The sequence below is a fragment of the Epinephelus fuscoguttatus genome, linkage group LG2 (assembly GCF_011397635.1).
Source record: "Epinephelus fuscoguttatus linkage group LG2, E.fuscoguttatus.final_Chr_v1".
In the NCBI taxonomy this organism is placed as follows: domain Eukaryota; kingdom Metazoa; phylum Chordata; class Actinopteri; order Perciformes; family Serranidae; genus Epinephelus; species Epinephelus fuscoguttatus.
The window spans coordinates 32,336,585-32,355,059 of NC_064753.1; the positions used below are offsets into that span (position 1 = coordinate 32,336,585).

Genomic DNA, 18,475 nt, shown 5'->3' on the forward strand with positions numbered 1-18,475 from the left:
TTTTGGCGCGGATTTCTGTCTGAGTGTCAATCTTTCGTCTCATCCCTTTTACATATCTTAATACTCAATTATGTCCACCTGTTTATGCAGATTGTTTTTCCTTGTATCTTTCCCTTCAGTTACTTGCATATTTCATTTTTTCGGTCTGCTGTGCATGTCATCTCTCATTTGCTCCCTCATTTAAAAACGCTGACCATTGCTATTTAAAGAAATGCACTTTACTCACCTTTGACCACTGCATTCTAAGGAAATAAAGCTGTGTAAAATACAATGGAGAAGAATACATAGCTATGTAGAAAGCAAATTTGAATAGCATTCAACACTGGTAACTTAAAATTCATAAACTAAAGAACTAATCAAAAATAATTATGCACAGATTAATCCGCATCAGAAATAATTGTTAGTTGTAGCACTAAATCTGGTCAGGTGAAGCCAGAACTGGTGATTTTTACCTGCACATACTGGAAAAATTGGCAAAAGTTTTACTTAAAGATGTACTTTCAAACATCTTTCTATCAAACAAAGACAAAAAGAGGTTGGCAATTTTTAAGTTATTGGTATTTTTAGCTTGAGGTGCCTTTATATATAATTTATGGAGACCTGAAAGCCAATCAGAAATGAGAATTTTAAAGCGTATAGTTATACTTACAGGGATATCATGATATAATTTTAGTTTAGCTGGGAACAAGAGATGAGTTTTATTCCACTCGCTCATATTGGATTTATTATAGATGAAAAATGTTGAAGGTCAAAGCTCGGCCAGATCAATCTCAGTGGGAGGGGAACAAGGGGAGACGTATTCAAAACAGTCCTATTTGTCTTTTCTCAAAATAATTTTCCAGGCTGGTGTGACAGACTTCTGCAGGGTCTCCACACAAAGGCCTGTATTATCAGCTGAACGAGCAACTGAACTGCTGATGGTGCGACTGGAAATACTTTAACAAGTTTCTAGCCTCGGGTAGCCTCACGTAACAACAATCTAGCCCGAGGTGGAAAGTCTTATCCTCACTCAACCAGTACTCTCCCACCGGTCTCCCAAGCTGACAAATATTTAGATACTAGAGACACTGCATCACTTGGTCCGCATTATAATCTGAGGGATTTAGTGTTTCTACATCTACTGAATTTATTGGATCTTCATTACTGCATGAATATTACAAGCAATTTAATTCAATTTACTTTTTTCACCAATGATAACCCACTCAGTGACAATAATTTTTTTACGAGGAGTCCTGGGCACAGTAGCAGATACTGTACGGGTAGCAGCTGGACATCATTCATGTAGCACAGTATGAAACTTATCACTCTATAATAAAAAGGGCTGATATCAACAGAATGATTATAGTGGTAATGTTTCCTCAGTGGAGGTAATAATGCCTCAGACAATAACAGAATTATGTAACATGGTTTGTCACTGATGATGTGAGGAAAAAATAAATAAATGAGGCTCCCTACTTGTAGTAATTTCGGGAAAAATATCAAAATACTAAAATTATAAAATCCTGCTGGCTGTCTGGCATGAAGTAAAGTCTTGATTGAATTCCCCAAATGAGTTACTTTTTTCCTCTATCATTCTCCGTCATATAGCTGGCATATTTATTTGATAATTTTGAAAATTATTACCCCACCCACGCACATCTATTCTCATAGAAAGCACTTAAGTTAAAGTTATCCCCAGATTTCCCAGAATATGATATAATCACACTAATAGCGCTTTATTTTTCTCCGCTGAGATAAGTCTGGGAAGAAGGAGGCAATCTGCAATGGTTTTGCATTCTTCTGATAAGCCTTAAGGGAAAAAAGCAGCATGTGGAGAGATGGGAAAAGGAAAAATATTGGAAGATGGGAAAAAAAAAACAAGAAAAGGTGAGAACTGTGGCAGAGCAAAACAGTTAGAGAAATATTGGAGAGATAAGGAAAGGAGAGTTGGTTGAATTGATGGGGGGGGAGAAGGAAATGGAAAGGTAAAATAGGAGAGACCTGGAGGAAGTAATGAGGTGGGAAAGTGAACTACGGTGAGGATGGAAAACTGAAGAATACTTAGGTCAGCAAAACGGACCAGGTAAGTGGATGGAGGTTTTAGACTGAAAGCAGGCTATAATTGCATTTTCATAATACATTATTTGTATGTTAATATGTAGGCCTGTTTCTTTAACCCGCCTGATGAGAAATAAAAACTTTCCTCTGTGTGTATTCAGGGGAATTTGGGAATGGGGACTTTATTAAACCTGCTGATTAAAACAAATGGACTCGAGAGTATTTTCCATCGCTTAATTCTACAGTATCCTTTACCCCTATAATTTCCCCATTGAAACTCCTAAAAACTCAAAAGCCTTAAACATATGTATTTGTGTGCACTGTAAGATGATATTCCATATATTCTGCTGTTACACCATTTTGTTTTAGCTGTACAGAGCTGATTGCACACCGCCATGTGGTAACTGCCCAGGAAACTGTCGACATGCAAGCAAAGTATTTTTAAAAGCGACTACAACCACTACAGTCTGCAGCTGCAATGAAGGGCAGGTGCTTCGGTGAACCCGCATTTCTGGAAGAAATGCGGGGTAGCTTGTAGCTGCATAGTGTAGGAGGACAATGGAAATCACTGTAATTACCAAAGATCTCTAGATATTTGGACAATTTACCATTCATCTGAGGTGTGACGGAAATGTTATCCCAACCTAGTGTTTCTTCTGGTTGTTGTCATATATTGCTAGCGCCATAACTCAGGGTATTCAGACAGCAGCATTATCAGCTATCCTCCATCTTGTCTTGCTAACTTGACATTAACGTTAAATTACCTGTTTTGTGTCAATAAAATATCTGGTACTTGCTAATAGCTTTAAGTCTTAATTAAAGAAGTATTGTGGTGGTGAAAAGGCCTAGAAATATTTGACCCTTAAGGTCAAGTTAAAAGCAAAACATGTTTACTAAGACTGAGCAACCCTGAATGGTCTCACTCTGGGGAAAAGTCTAAGAGCAGAGTGACCTGGCAAACATTGTGATGGTGAAACACTGTGATGTATACACAGGAAAAGTTAGGTATGATGTTTATCTGAGGAGGAGTATAAGAATGTTCAGTGAACTGCTGTATGGGGCTGTCTCATTGTTGCGGTATGTGAAGTTGTATGTTGTGTCTTCAATAAAGTCCTGCAAGGCTGCAAGAGTGTCTCTGAATCATACGAGTCTTTCTTCAACAGTAGTGTAATTCAAAAGCTCAATTATTATCACAGTGTTTACACATTACTCCCATATTTTGGAGGGTGCCTTGTTAGCTCTCTTACTGAGAGTTGGGTGCGTTCAGCAAAGCATCTCAATAATGCTGATGCATAGACATGAGCTGGCTGATCAATAGTTCTTCACGGTAAATCATGGCAACGACCGAGAGGAAAACCAAGGAAACAAATATTCCTGACGCAGAAATTGAGATGCTTGTTTGTGAGCTGGAGGTTAGAAAGGACATAGCCTATTTGTCACGTAACAGTTCAAGGAGGACCCAAATGACAAACCAAACGAACTGACAAAGAACAAAGGGAAACGCACAGAAAACTAATCACAAGAATGAGACACAGCTGGAGTACGAGGACACAGGCAAAAGGAGGGAAATGGAGATTGGCTAACAAGGGTGTGGTTGGGACCACTAGGGTGGATCAAACAAGACTAATACAGAGCAGGTGTGAAGGGAAGACTGTAGGAACAGGGAAGGACTAACGAGACAGGTGTGACAGAAAACGGGGTAAAACACAAAGACAGGAAGTAAAACCAGACATGACACCAGAGATATTGGATAAAGTGAGATACCCCACTCAGCTCACTTCCTGATTCAGTGACGTCAGTGCCACGCCCCCACAGGAGACTTGCGGCAGCTCTGAATGTATTGTCGTCAATGAGGAAAATGAACGTGATCACAATTTGTGGTCAATTCTTTCGCCCTATAGTCACTAAAATAAATATTGGGTTCGTTTTCCACGGGGATGAGGGAGAACAGGGTCTGATTGGAGGGAGAGCTTACCACGCCCACTTAGGAGACAGGAAGAGTAACCGTTTTCTTAACATTGGATAAGCCTACGGTGGGGTATCTCCTTTATCAAATATCTCTGACAACACATGAGGAGAGAATCTAGAAAATAAACAGGAAGTAGATTAAACATGAATCGATTACACGAAACAAGGAGCACAAACAGAAACCACCAAAACAAAGTCCATAAGCAGCAAGTGGGAACATGTTGCTGCCGCTTTTAGGACAGGACACTACCTGACTTTCTTTTTTAATGGATGCCAAAAAAAAATAATTACACCCTGATGTATTTGCTAATTTACACAATCCATATGTGCAGGTGGTGAGGATGTGCCAGGTGAGAAGCAGAGGACCGCGGTGTCTCCACTGCACTCTCTGCACCTGACAGCACACTTATGTTCACTGCACCCATTTTACACACAAAAACTATCTGACAACTAAAATCATTCTTGGTAATATATGCACGGTATTAGAGGAGATTATTGAAAACTGTTGATGCGGTGTACTGCAGTTATTTAATCCTGTTTAACGTTATCTTGGATTTCTACAACCGACAACATTAATTTCATCAGTTAACCTAATTAATGTGGTTGAGGTGAAAACGACTGAATATTCACGCTTATTATCGGGTTAAGAAAAGCCAAACTCTCCTGATTCCTGTCATCTGCCACAGCCTGGCATCATTCAGCTGCACTTGGTGATCTCCACAGCTGACCATGAGTGTCAGCAGCACACAATCCGGCCCTGACCCTCTTCTCGGTGCTCCGGTGGTGGGGAATGTGATGGCGAGACAGCGCTAATAAAATATTAAGCAGGATTTGATTTGAGATTTAAAGTGACATATCTTTTGCAATTTAAAGCTGCTTATGGAAAAGTTATGGCTCACTGGCAGAAACACGAATAACGCTGCTGCATTTGAATGTTTATGACATGGATGTATGAGAAACATGTGACATGAGGTAAATTTAAATCTGTGAGAGATCATTATACGTACAATGATTCCTCTTACAGTACATCTAATTTCCACAATACATGTGTACACATGGGTCAGAGTTTTCCTAAATTTGGGCACATTTCCTCATCAAGTTTTTCTTTATAAATCGCAATTTATGCTTAGAAAGTGGCGTATGCATATTTAAATCCCTTTTTTGTATGTAAGCAATGGTTATAAATATGGCCTCTGCTCTACGTCAAAAGAGCACGAACACTGAAACATTACATTCAGCTACCTTCAAACTTGTTTTTGTTGCTTGCAGTTTTCCCGTAGCTAACGCTAGCTAGCTTACCAATGATACATCCTAATTCGGAGTATGACTAATGTACAAGTGAGGACAGGACTTTTGTTTGGGAATGTTGTGTACATTGACCTGTGCTACGTAAGCCATTGACGGTCAGTTCACAGTTTTAGCTTTTAGTCCAGTAGAAACTGAACATGAGACTGTAGCCTTGGTGATTTTAGACACTGTGCAGGTAGTGATGTTAATAACTGGAAAAATGGTAGCACGTAAAGTTAGCCTTATGTACCTCCTGTCAAGTAATTTGAAAAGTAATGTGATAGGTGACTTGCTCATTAACTGATTGATTATTTGAGAGTTTTTGATTAGCTTAATGCTGTCAAGTAACTTTTCCAACACTTGTCTTGCCTGCTGTTGAGCTTTGCCACCACAAACGCTATGAGCTGTTTGTAATCTGTTTATTTCAAAACATGTGTGTGTGTTGTGGGAGAGAAGAGGCAGTACAGGTGTGTGCCATTTGTTAGGCTGGACAATGGACAGCACCATAAGCATGTTGCTTAGTGAGCTAATAAGAAGGTGACAATGATCCATAGTATCTTAAGAAATAAGGTCAGACCACAGGTGAGGAGAGAAGCAGCTGGGAATGTAATTAAAAGTATGTGTGCTGATGGAAGTGCAATCGCATGAGGAACATTAGCCTTGTGTAACCGGCTTCTTCCTTCCCCTGTCTTTTTCTCCAGCATGCAAGCCGGGCTTCTTCAAGGCATATGCTGGGAACACTAAATGCTCCAAGTGTCCTCCACATAGCTCCAGCCATGACCAGGCCGCCACCATCTGTCACTGCGACAAAGGCTTCTACAGAGCTATAAAAGACTCCTCCACCATGGCTTGTACAAGTTAGTAGAGTAGTTACAAAACAAGCAAAGGAAACATTCTTAGTTTCTGTTTGCATATCTGTAATTTATTTTAGTCTGCTGTGCCATCTTTCCCCCCATCCATCTGCTCTTTTTTTTTCCGCAATATGATTGAGCTAAATTTAGATATATGCCTCCATAACTTCTTCCCTCTATATCTCAACTTTAAAAAAAGCCATCTGTTATGATGTACCTCATTCATGGATATGGGAAATTTTGACAGTAGCATCCATGAAATTGACAAGTAGCACGCCGGAATGAAACACTTGGGGCGCTCGGAAAGCTTACCACCCACATGCCTGCACACGGTTATTCAAAGTCACACTTGCAACTTCAGTTCTGATCACTTTGCCAAACCAGACATTGTACAGTTGTGAAAAATGGGGCAAAAAAAAAAAAAAAAAAATCTGATCTGTTTTCTATCCAGAAAATTGACACATAGGTTGTTGGAATGAAATACTGTAGAATAAGTTGAAAGCCAACCACCCACACACCAACCTACACGCATACTACAGATTCAAATTAGACTCACTTGCTGCAAAAGGTCCTTAAATTGACAGATTTTGATCAACGTGGGCCCACTTCAGCTTCATCCTCAAGGTCAGATGAGTGGTGTATTTGCTGTTATACTTAATACTGGTACTTACAAACCTTCTTTCTTGCACAGAAGTATGCCAGAAGTAAGATGTTATTGCTGCTCATTTCATCATTTTTAGTAAACTGTAGACTGTTAGTCACTCTCCCAAGAGGTCTCCGGAGTCTGAAATGGCACCAGTGATCACAGATCATGTGTTTTGTCCACTCAACCTTCAGTCAGACAATAATCAAACCCCTGTTGCTTTATTTGTACAAGCATATTTGTTTAAAAATAAATCAGAGTTATCAATAAGTAATCTCTCTCTAAATACCTTTCCTCTCTCCTCAGGGCCTCCGTCAGCTCCCAGGAACCTGGTCTCATTGATCAATGACACGGCTCTCTTCTTGCAGTGGATGCCTCCTAGCGACACAGGTGGCAGGAAGGACATCACTTACAACATCCTGTGCCAGCGCTGTGATGGAAGAGACGGCGACAGTGGTGTGACACAGTGCGAGCCGTGTGAGCCAGACCTGCGGTTCATCCCACGGCCACTTGGTCTGACTGGTACCTCTGTGGCAATACTAGATTTTGCAATGCACGCCAATTACACTTTCCACGTGGAGGCCGCGAATGGGGTCTCTGGACTGGGGATGTCTGCACGCTCGCTGGCGAATGTTACCGTCAAAACACACCAAGCCGGTGAGTTGCAGAGCTCTTCAGTGCAACTTTCTATCTTCAGATCCAACTATGGCGCTGATGACAAGCAGCTGTACCACCAAGGGAATTACAGGATTGATTTATTGATATGGGTTCTTGACTTGGATAAGATTCACAATTGATTGCTTATTTTGTGAGTGCTTAAACAGATTAATTGATTAATCTACTGACAGACAATTAATCACAAACAATTTAGATAATTGATCACTAGAGAAAGTCATTTATTAAGCACAAGCGCCAAACATTCGCTGGCTCTAGCTTCTCCAATGTGAGGATTTGCCGGTTTTCTTTGTTTCACATTGCTGTAATTAAAAAATTCCTTGTATTGGACTGTTGGTCGTGCAAAAAAAAAAAAAAAAAAAGCAAATAAGAGACTTCACATTGGGCTCCACAGTCTTATTTGAACACTATTTTCTGGATTAACCTATGACTTAAAAAAAAATGTGAGAGATTAATAATAAAAACAGGTGTTAGTCGCAGCCATGGAATTTTGTAATTACAGAGATCAATTTAAAAAACATTTTGCAAGGCTGAAATAGTACATGGTAAGCTACAAAATATTCAACACATTCATCATTTAAATCCTGCTGGCACGGGCAAAATGGCCATCTGGAATAGTGGGAATTTTCCCAGTGGACCATTCAGCCTGTGGGATGGCAGGGAGCCAAGCAAAAGCGATAAAAAACAAAGTTTACAAACTTGCGAAAGAGCACAACCAAAAACTATTGCTGCCCAACAATACTCTAACTACTTAATTTACATGAGCATTAAAAAGGTGTTCACCAAAATTACTGTAGCAAAAATATTATGTGCAGAAATTGTTATGTGCATTTCTTGTAGTCTGTTCGTCCACGATTCACCTTTGTGGGCCATCTGTGGACTGGATGTAAGGAAACAAATGCTCAGATTGATTCCTGCAAGTATGACCATCAACTGTACTTGATACATTAAACTGTGTCTCGAGGCTTTGAGTTAAAGTCTATAACTTTGCTGCACAGTGGCTTTAGGACAGAAACTGCAGTTCTTCCTAAAAATGGCTCTTTTTAGTTTACAGGACATCTGCAGTTTACGTACTCCATATGTTCTCCTTTTTCTGGACAGATTGCCGTGGGTTAACATTCACCTAGCCATATTTAGCTCTAAATTATATATAAAGATTAAATTTAGATGATTATGCTTGACATATGCATACACTGTAGTTACATAATACCTGACTCACACAGCTCACAAACGCTGTGTTTGCACTGGAGCAGACGGAGATGTTGATGCTACAGCAACAGGAAGTTTTATTTATTTTGCAGCTAGATTTGCCTTTGTCTCTCCCGAGCACCCTGTGCTTCCCCTGTGTCTGTCTCTCCCTCCAGCTTAACGTGTCAGTAGGTGAAGCAATCTCTGACCCCTGAATAGCTGACAGCGCTATTGTGACTTGAACCTAGTCCTAATTAGCAGTATCCGGCAACTACAGATAGATGTCCTCAAGGCAGCGGTGTCTTAGACTTGAACTGGGGAAAAATAAGAGACCTGAGTTCAACTACAGAACCTGATATTTTAAGGGCAAGAATATTGATGGAATAATTGATGGAGAAGGATGAGATGAAGGAAGGAAAGGGAGTGGATTAATAAATTATACTGAGATGTACTGTATGTGCACATTTTCTCTCCCTTCAGCAAGCGCAGCAAGTTAGTATTGAGATGAAATTCTGATGAGAACAAGGCAGGCGCTCATCAGTGTCTGAGATATAAAAATAGAGAATTGGGTATATCTGTGCTAAATCGAAAGAGATTGTTGCGGTTTACCACTTGTAGCTCAGCAGAAGACAATCTGAAAAATACTTTTGGCTCCTAATGAAACTGAGGAGATTGAAAAGAACATTTACATATCACACAAAGGTTGATCATATTTTCCACTTTTAGAGACAATAAGTAGACTGCAATGCACTTGTATCGTGCTTTTCAAGTCTTACAACCACACAAGACTTTCAACACTACATGTCACAGTCCACCATTCAACCACTGGTGGTCGAGGCTACTGTACAAGATGCCACCTGCTACTCGATAGCCATTCACTCGCACTCACACACTGATGGAACAGCCATTGAGAGCAACTTGGGGCTCAGTATTCTGCCCACTTCCACATGCTGGCTAGAGAGTGAACGACTGGCTCTACCTCTGAGCCATAGCCACACATATACAGCTAATGTGTACGCTTGGAACAAAGTCTCTTAAAATCCAGGTAAAGAAAAATAACAATGTGTAGTAGTAGAGTTTTTCATGCTGTAGAAAAATGTGTTAATAAGCATCCAGCAAGGGTGGCAGAGGAGATACCTGCACACCAATACATCAGGGCTGTACAGCCACAAAAAAGATTCACAGGCTGAGAACAATTTATTTAGAACATCCACGCACAAAAAGAAAGGTGCTCAAAGTGCAAAAAATAATAAAAAGTAATTAAACAACAGCAGCAGACGTTTCAGTCCTTGACTATCATTAGTGCTGATCAAGGACTGAAATCTTTGCTGCTGTTTTTAATCACTTTTTATTAACTCTGTGATAGCAGTTATTCACAGTGCCAGTGTCAGGGTTAGTGAAGCCAGATAAACAAAAGATACCGTGGGTGTGTTGAACTGGCTTCATAGTACAAGCCTCTGTTGTGGCTAACTTTTTAGGTTTAAAAGAAGTCAGTCTGTATTCTCGTGAGATTGTCGAACTTGGGTTAAATTTATGCCAGAGCAATATTAAGGCTGGCCTAACACTACAGACCAGTCTTTTTGTGAGACTGTCCACTGGTCTGAATTCCTATTTCTCAGTTTTGTTACATTTAAACAAAATTAAGTCTTGACAATGCTACTTTGCTAATGCTTAGCAAGTATAATGCTTACCCAACATGATCTCACTCCAAAGTCATTGAAATCCGGTGGTTGGGCAGTGACTTGTGGTGTCAGACATCGACAAAAAAAGCTGTCCTTAAACTTGGCATGATACACAGCTGGTTGGTTGTCATTATATTGTAACAGCCCTTGGTGATGTCAGGGGGAAACGCAGTGGAACAAGAATGAAATTTAAGGCTGCAAAAGTCAGAGTGGGGTGGGTTGGAGCAGTAGTGGATGGGTCCAACAAACAATGACCTGGGAGAGTGGTGTTTGGTTGCCGTTATATTTTAACAGCACTCTGCAGCAGCAGGGGGGAAACGTGGCAGGACAAGGACGAAAGTTAAGGCCAACAAACAATGACTTTCACCTAGGAGAGTGGTTTTCACGTCCCGTAAGGTTACAAAGCCAAACGCTGGTCTTTTACCTAAGAACAACCACGTTATTTTGTTGCCTAAACAAAAAATGGAAATTTGTGTGGTTGAAGTCATTCCACTACCGACGTAGTGCTTTTATTTTGAAAGAGACTGTATGTAAACTACTGTAAGACAGTACATGAAATATGCAGAACTTGACACAGTGTCCCAGAACATAAACAACCAACGCACTCAGGGTACCTTGCATGTTGTGTCTGGATGTGAAAAGTCCATAACCCAACGTTGATACTATGTGACGAGGTCGGAGTGAGAATGTGTTGGCTTACCATGTTAAGCATCCTAGTTTAGCATGCGAGCATTTGCTAATTAGTACTAAACACATAGTGGAGCTGAGGATTCATGTCATTATTTTGTGGTTGTTTAAAAATAAATCAAAGTAATGCCCAAAATAACATTTTGACCTCATGGTGGTGCTAGAGAAAAAAAGTCAGGCATCACCATAGTAACTTAATTTCAGCCTGTGGGGAACATAAATATCTGTAAACAATTTCATGGCAGTCCATCTAATAGTTGGGTAAGTGCTGTTGGTTAAGCTGCAGACTTTAAAGTGAAATTGAATGGAAAGTGACTGTATTTATATAGCGCTTTTCTCGCCTAGGCAACCACTCAAACTGCTTTAGAACAAAAGTGCCATTCACCCATTCACACACATTCATACACTGATGACAGAGGCTACCGTACAAGGTGCCGCCTGCTCATGAGATGCGATCGCCATTCACACGCACATTCAAAGACAATTTAAATCTCAGTATCTTACCCAAGGACACTTCAATATGTAGACTGCAGGGGATCGATCAAGTGACCTTTTGAGTAGAGGGCGACTGTGCTACCTCTTGAGCCACAGCTGCCCCATTCAAACATACTACCATTTAATTATAAAAATTATTATCAATGCCAGCCAACCTTTCTGTGCTTATTGGCTCACTGTAAGGATTTAGTGTGGTTTTGTTTCAGGCAATATGGAGCACATGGTCAGTAAGTGGGGACCCAATTGTCATTTCTCGTGGCTAATTTTCCCCCAGCATACAGAGAAGAAATACTGCATCAAAGTATTATTTTTAGAAATGTTTTGCTGATAGGCTGTCATCATATCATGGAAACCAGATGTCAGGTGTGTGTGTGTCACTTCATACCCGTCTCTCTGGCAAAGGCAGCTAGACTGACGGGAGGAAGTTGGAATGCAAAATAATCTCTGTAGAGGAGGAGAAGCAGCCTGTGGGGATGTTTCCATGCGGATGTTTAGAATGGATTAACTTGTCAAACTGCCTTTCCTCAGCAGACACACTGTATGCACACAGAGCCAGGCACGCATGCAAACAAGCGGAGAAACAAATCCATACACATATGACATTTGCCTCACCCATGTAGCATCTACAGCCACGCATATGGTGGTCGGTTAGTTATTTACCAGCTCTTCCATGTGCTTGTTCTTGATTTTCTCTCTTTCTCACACACACACACACACACACACACACACACACACACACACACGCATATAGTTTAACTATATATCCGTCCTTCACATTTAAAGTGGTAAATAGGCTAAATAAAAAGCAAAGAACGCTGTAAGTTTGAACGCTGTAGACCATTCATGCGGTTTGAATGCAGTTTTCCATGGCACATTATCTGCACTTTATTGGACTGAAATGTTTACATCAGTCCACAGCATCATTCGCAATATTATACATGTGCTAAATTCTGAATGAATAATTCCCATGAATGCAAATGAGCAGGTAACATGCATGTGGCATTTAATATATAGGGTATATGTTTTTCATATATAGGGTATATATTTCCAGGGAGCTTTTTAATGATGTCTAATACAGACCAACGTTGGAAAATCTATTTAAACACTTCAAAGCACCGTATGCCTGTTGTTAAATGCAAAACATTCGTCAAGCACTCGAGAACGTACTATAAATTCAAATGAGGTGGAACATTCATTAGGTTGAGAGAAAGGCTTGTTGTAAATCTGTGCTTGTCCAAACTTATGTTTGGATGGACCCAGGATGGGCAGGCTCATTGCCAATTAACGCAGACGCTTGCAAGGTGATTCGTGTAATTGATTGTGATATTGTGTCAATGATGGAGTAATAGCCAATCAAAAGCAAAATTAGCAATTAACTGGATTTTTTTAGCGAGAAGGAGGGGGGAAGATTTATTTTCTGTTGGCATGCTATCTGTTTGTAAATTGCATATTAATGCCTCATTATGCTTTTAATTATGCTAAACCTATTTATCAGACTTACTAATAATTTCTCTTCCCTATTGCCTGTGTGCTTGTCTAACCTTGATAAGTTATAGCCTAATACTCGGTTAAGCAAGATGCACGATCAGTCTGTCTTTGCACAGAGTGAAGTGTTATGATCCACCGAGTTATCATTCAGTTTTGCAGCCATAAGAGCTGAGCAGTATTTATTTTTTTATGTCACAGAATCTCAGAAGACACATTTGATCATCTTGAATGCCTCTTTGTGCGCACTCTCCTCCACACTTAATTTCACTTTGTAAAGCAGGTTGCTGGTTTTCTGCTTGTTGAAGCTGATGAAGGTCAGCTGTTTCTAACGTCTCTCAAGGCAGCAACGCAGAGCAATGCGAGCAGGATGATCTCTGTATATGAACAGCGAACTGCACTCTGCTCAAAATACACTGTAGTCATTGCTCAGCAGAGCGTCTCTCACTGACGATTGCTCCCACAAAGTTCACTGCAGTATTCTGTGAAGAGGCACAGAGAAATCAGTGCAAATTTGTGAAAGGTGTTTGCTGCGCCGAGGAAGAATGTGCTCATACAACAGCAGAGCAGAGAGAACCACAAAGATAGACTCAGTCTGTGTTAAAAGTAATCCTTATGTAAGACGACCGTCTGAGCAGAGGCTGAAAATAAATGTTGAGCTTTTGAAAGTTTGGACTAAATATTACACTTCTGAAGTTTACATGTGTTTCTGTCGGTGGCGCAGGTTTTTATTTCTGGAGCCTTGAAGAATCAAAGTTAATTGAATAACATAAATCAAATCATTCGCAAAATGTGAGATTTAATGACGTATTGATCCTTTGCTGAAATAATCGAAATCGAATAGCTGCTGGTTTAAATGGTTAAGTCCCTACAGAGCTGTGCTCATTGTCTTTCAGTTCATTCCAGACTCCACTGCTCAACCACTCCACTGCAACACATTGTACTTGTGTTCACCATGCTACTTTTTAAAATTCAAATCGGAAAAATTAGTGCTTATTCTTTTTCTGGGATTTTTTGGGCCTTTTTGCCTTTGTTCAATAGAACAGCCACAGCATGAAAGGAGGAATGACATGGAAACCTGCAACCACTGTGACACAGCCTTTGTACATTGGGGCCCTGCTCTACCATGTGAGCTAGTAGGCGCCCCATAAGTACCTATTCTTAAGTAATTAGTAGTACCTTTTAATGTTACATTTTGGATTGTCCTCTGACTCACTGTTGAGAAATGACTTTAACATATGTTTTCCCAATCAGTCACTTTTTGACTTTATGACATTGTTTTGGGATGGCCACATTTTAGAGCCTGTACCCTCCAATCTGACATTAGTTGGTCAATGCTGTTGACCAAAGTGGTCTTTGCGGGGCTCATCCTCAGCACATTGGCTCTACTTGGGCCGCCCACCCAGGCAGATAATGTCTGATGTGTGGATGGCAATAACGTTTGCTGTACTGGCAAACATTCTGTTGGGTTTGCACTTGCTTAATTTGGGTTGCTACAGCCACCGATGGTAAACTGCTGCCCGCTCTCCTCCTGATGAAGTAAGGCCAAATAACACCACTGCCCAATGGTGCACACTGAAACAGCTGGTGCTATAATTGACCTGAAGGGCATCAATCATAGAAATCTGGCACTTGGGCAGTCCCTTGCGACGTCAGACACTGACAAAAAAGCAGTAATTTAACGTCAGCGTGATATGCAGCCAGTTGCTGTTATAGTCTAACAGTGCTTGGCGGCGTCAGGGGGATCAAACACCAACAAACACCGACTTTCACCTGGGAGAGCAGTGTTTACGTCCCATAAGATTGAAAGCCAAACCCTGTAAAACTCTAAAAAAAAAACGGCAATTGTTGTTGCTGTACTGACGTAGTGTGTTTAATTAGAAAGAGATTTTCCTGTGAAAGCAGAAGTGTATTTTGAAAGAAGACAATGCATGTAACAGGCATAACTTGACACAGCGTCCCAGAACGTCAACAACCAGCGCACCCAGGGTACCTTTCACGTCATATCAGGATGTGGAAGGTCCATGGCCAAACGTCGAGATCAGAGAATGTGTTGTCCTTTCTTGCAAACTAGCCCTGTATCAGCACCACGGGCAGCAGCTGAAGCGCCACATTTATGCCCTGAACTCTAACTACCACAGTCTGAATTCTCCAAGCAGCAAAAAATTGCCTTCCTACATGGGCCCCTGACAGCTTCTGGGACCCACTGTGCCGCACTGCTTGCACGATTGATATTTACACCATTACTGTTGGCTCTTTGTTGAACATCTGGGTCCACAGCATATAGTTTTTGTTTTTGCTGTGCCTGGCACTGTGGGAACTGTCTAAGGAATCAGTCATTTCTCTCATTTAGTGCTTTTTTGGCTAATTTATTACCTTCATCTTTTCTTTTTATACAAACAAGACACCACAGGCTGACAACTGTGCAAGGGAAAAACTTACAGTTTCAGTTGCAGCTTTTTAGCAGACATTCACAATTTGTATTGAGCATATGTTTGATTAGTTTAACAGTGGAATAAAAATGTTTACGAACCCTTACTACTAGCTAGTTATTCCCTCTCACAGTAGTGCATAATATAGGTGAACGTTTGTTTTCTTATAGTCATTCCATCAGCATTTGGGTCAGCTTTGAGCACTATTAAAATGTACATGTACTATGAATGTAAATGTGCCAGGTGTGCTGTGCGCATGTCTTTCAGTGGACTGGTGCTGTTAGTTCGACCAGTTAAAACAGAGGTGGAAAGGTTCCTCACAAGGTTTATGTAGATAAAATTCATATGAAACTCGAGGCCACCTCACACTGGAAATGACGGGCTGTTGTTTCGTCTTTTTTTTTTTTCAATTTTCTACAAATTCCATGAAAACAAAAAACAGTTTTGACTTTGGTTATCTTCACCACCTTAAATATGTCTTTTACAAAACAACAACAGGAGTCATGCAAAGGTCTCACATGCGTATTCCACGTGTGAATATCTCCCACTGTTCTGTGGTGTCCTGATTCAGGAGATTTTCTCTCTTTTACTTTGCTCCTTTCTTCGGAGCCTTCCCCTTTCCCCCAGTGGATTCTCTTCTGTTTTCATCTCCTTTGCTCTGGGAATAAGGCTGACGTCTATTTATACGCTCAGATGCTGGGGAGATGCAACCTCGTGGGATTTCTTTACAGCTCTCCCTGTTCACTCTTTTTCTCGCTCTTCTTCCCCCTCTGTCCTTCCTTTATGTGTTTGAGCAGCCATAGTCGAGGGTTAACCTATTTTTACATGTTGCCAATAAACCCAACAACAGAGCTCAAAGATTCTCAATTATCTTTTGATGTGTGAGTTGTGATTGAGCTGTAATGACCGAAATTGTTTTCCTTGAGCCCACGTAGTGGATTTCTAACCAGTGGATTGATTTATCCTGAACCTAAAATAGCTACTTGCATAAGAGTTTAGAGGTTTTTCAGAGTTTTCTCACACTGCAAAAATGTCCACGCACAGAAAATTCCACTTCTCGAGCACACTGACACACACACACACACACACACACACACACACACACACACACATACACAGGCCTGGTGATAGATACATAACATTATACTGTATGCTGCAGACAGAAATCCCCTCTGGTAATGTGATTCTCGCGGACATTCTTATCCCTTAAGTGGGTTATGCATATTTATCTGCCTGGTTTCACTGGTGCCAGCTGGAAAACATCATCATTTCCTATTAAAAACATGACATTCGTGATTCATTCAAATCACAAGCAAATATACTGTTGTTACAAATTCAAATTATGGGACATGTTCATGCATGATTTTGAGAATTTCACGCACAGAATTCTTTTTTATGGTTTTAACTTTAATTTAAAACTAATAACAAGCTCTCACTAACTCACTCAGGATTTGTTTGGGATCTCTGTACAGTTGTTTTTGATAATTAACTACAGAGTGACAAAGCATGACTTTAAACCCGATTTTGACTCTAGACATCTTTGCTCGTCTGACATTGATCGACATGTATTTTGTAGCTGTTCGTCTTCAGATTAGTCGATGTTTACCTCAGGTTTTGCACGTGCAGAGGATAATTAAAGATGTTTCTCCGCCTGTCAGTTCTGAATGCCGAAGCTAAGTTTAATCGATTAGACAGAAAATTAATTTCCAATTATTTTTAAATTCACTGCCCCTCCAAAGTTGAGGATTCGAATCGTCAGTCGTAGACCTCTCAGTGGACTGAGATTGCTTCAAGTTGTCATTCATTCGTTTTCATTCTGTCGGGGGTCGTGGAAGGGCTGACACATAGAGACAGACAACATTCACACTCACATTCACACCTACGGCCAATTAAGAGTCACCAATTAACCTGCATGTCTTTGGACTGTGGGAGGAAGCCGGAGTACCTAGAGAAAACTCACACTGACACAGGGACCAGGGACCTGACAAAACCTCAGTCAACTGAGGGATCTCTGCCCAATAATCCTAATTCTAATTTTCTTTGTTTTATGAGATAGTACGTTGATCATGTTTGGGTTATGGACTGCTGGTCAGGAAACACAAGTACTTTGAAGACACTGGCTTTAGAAAGATTGCCATTGTTCACCAATTTCTCACATGGTCTAGATCAAAAATGGTAATGGACTGTACTTGTATAGTGTCTTTCTAGTCTTCTGACCACTTAAAGTGCTTTTACACTACATGTCACATTCACCTGTTCACACACATTCACACACTGGTGGCTAAGGCTACCATAGATGGTGCCACCTGCTACTCAGTAACCATTCACACACACTCATACACCAATGGAACAGCCATAGGGAGCAATTTGGGGTTCAGTATCTTGCCTAAGGATACTTTAACATGCAGACAGGAGGAGCCTGGAATTGAACTATAACTACTCCTACTGGAGTAGTGGACAACTACTATAAGTGGACGACCTGCTCTACCTCTAAGCCACAGCTGCCCCAATTATGAAAAATGAATCAATTAATCAAGAAAATAATTGGCAGATTAATCGACAGTGAAAATAATTGTTAGCTGCAGCCCCACTGTGCACATAATTTGCTTTGGTTTAGAATAACAGTGTACACAGTGTATCGTCAATGTGGTCATACAACAATCAGACTGAACGAATAAATGCCGTCACCTGAACTTGCTAAAAGATTTGTCAAAGGACGTGGTGTTTAATATCGTACGTGTTGTAATAATGACTGCTCTTTTTCTCAAGTAGACACTGCAGTAGTCATTATTAAGATACAGTCTTCAGGTATGGCACAAGCGACATTTGCATAGGAACTCAGTGGATTTTGTCCTTGCCTTGCCTGTGCACTTTTGCACTGCAGTGTTCTGTCAATACATGGTGTGTATTTTTGTTGTTGTGTCTGCTGTTTGCCATTAATAACTGCAGCAGGCAGCCAGACTGAGGGGCTTGAGATATTCCCCCAACATCTCCAGGCGCTCTGTGCAGCTCAGGCACCACCTGCCACCAAGATAGAGAGGACAC

General features: G+C 40.7%; 1 protein-coding gene across 1 annotated transcript in view; it reads left to right on the forward strand.

Annotated features, from left to right (window-relative positions):
* The window catches only part of epha6 (eph receptor A6), an 80,336-nt gene that overhangs the window by 43,421 nt on the left and 18,440 nt on the right, over positions 1-18,475 (forward strand). The window contains exons 7-8 of the mRNA XM_049598259.1: positions 5,994-6,149; positions 7,093-7,443. Of these exons, the coding sequence (XP_049454216.1) occupies positions 5,994-6,149; positions 7,093-7,443 (507 nt within the window). The remainder of the gene's footprint in view (positions 1-5,993; positions 6,150-7,092; positions 7,444-18,475) is intronic.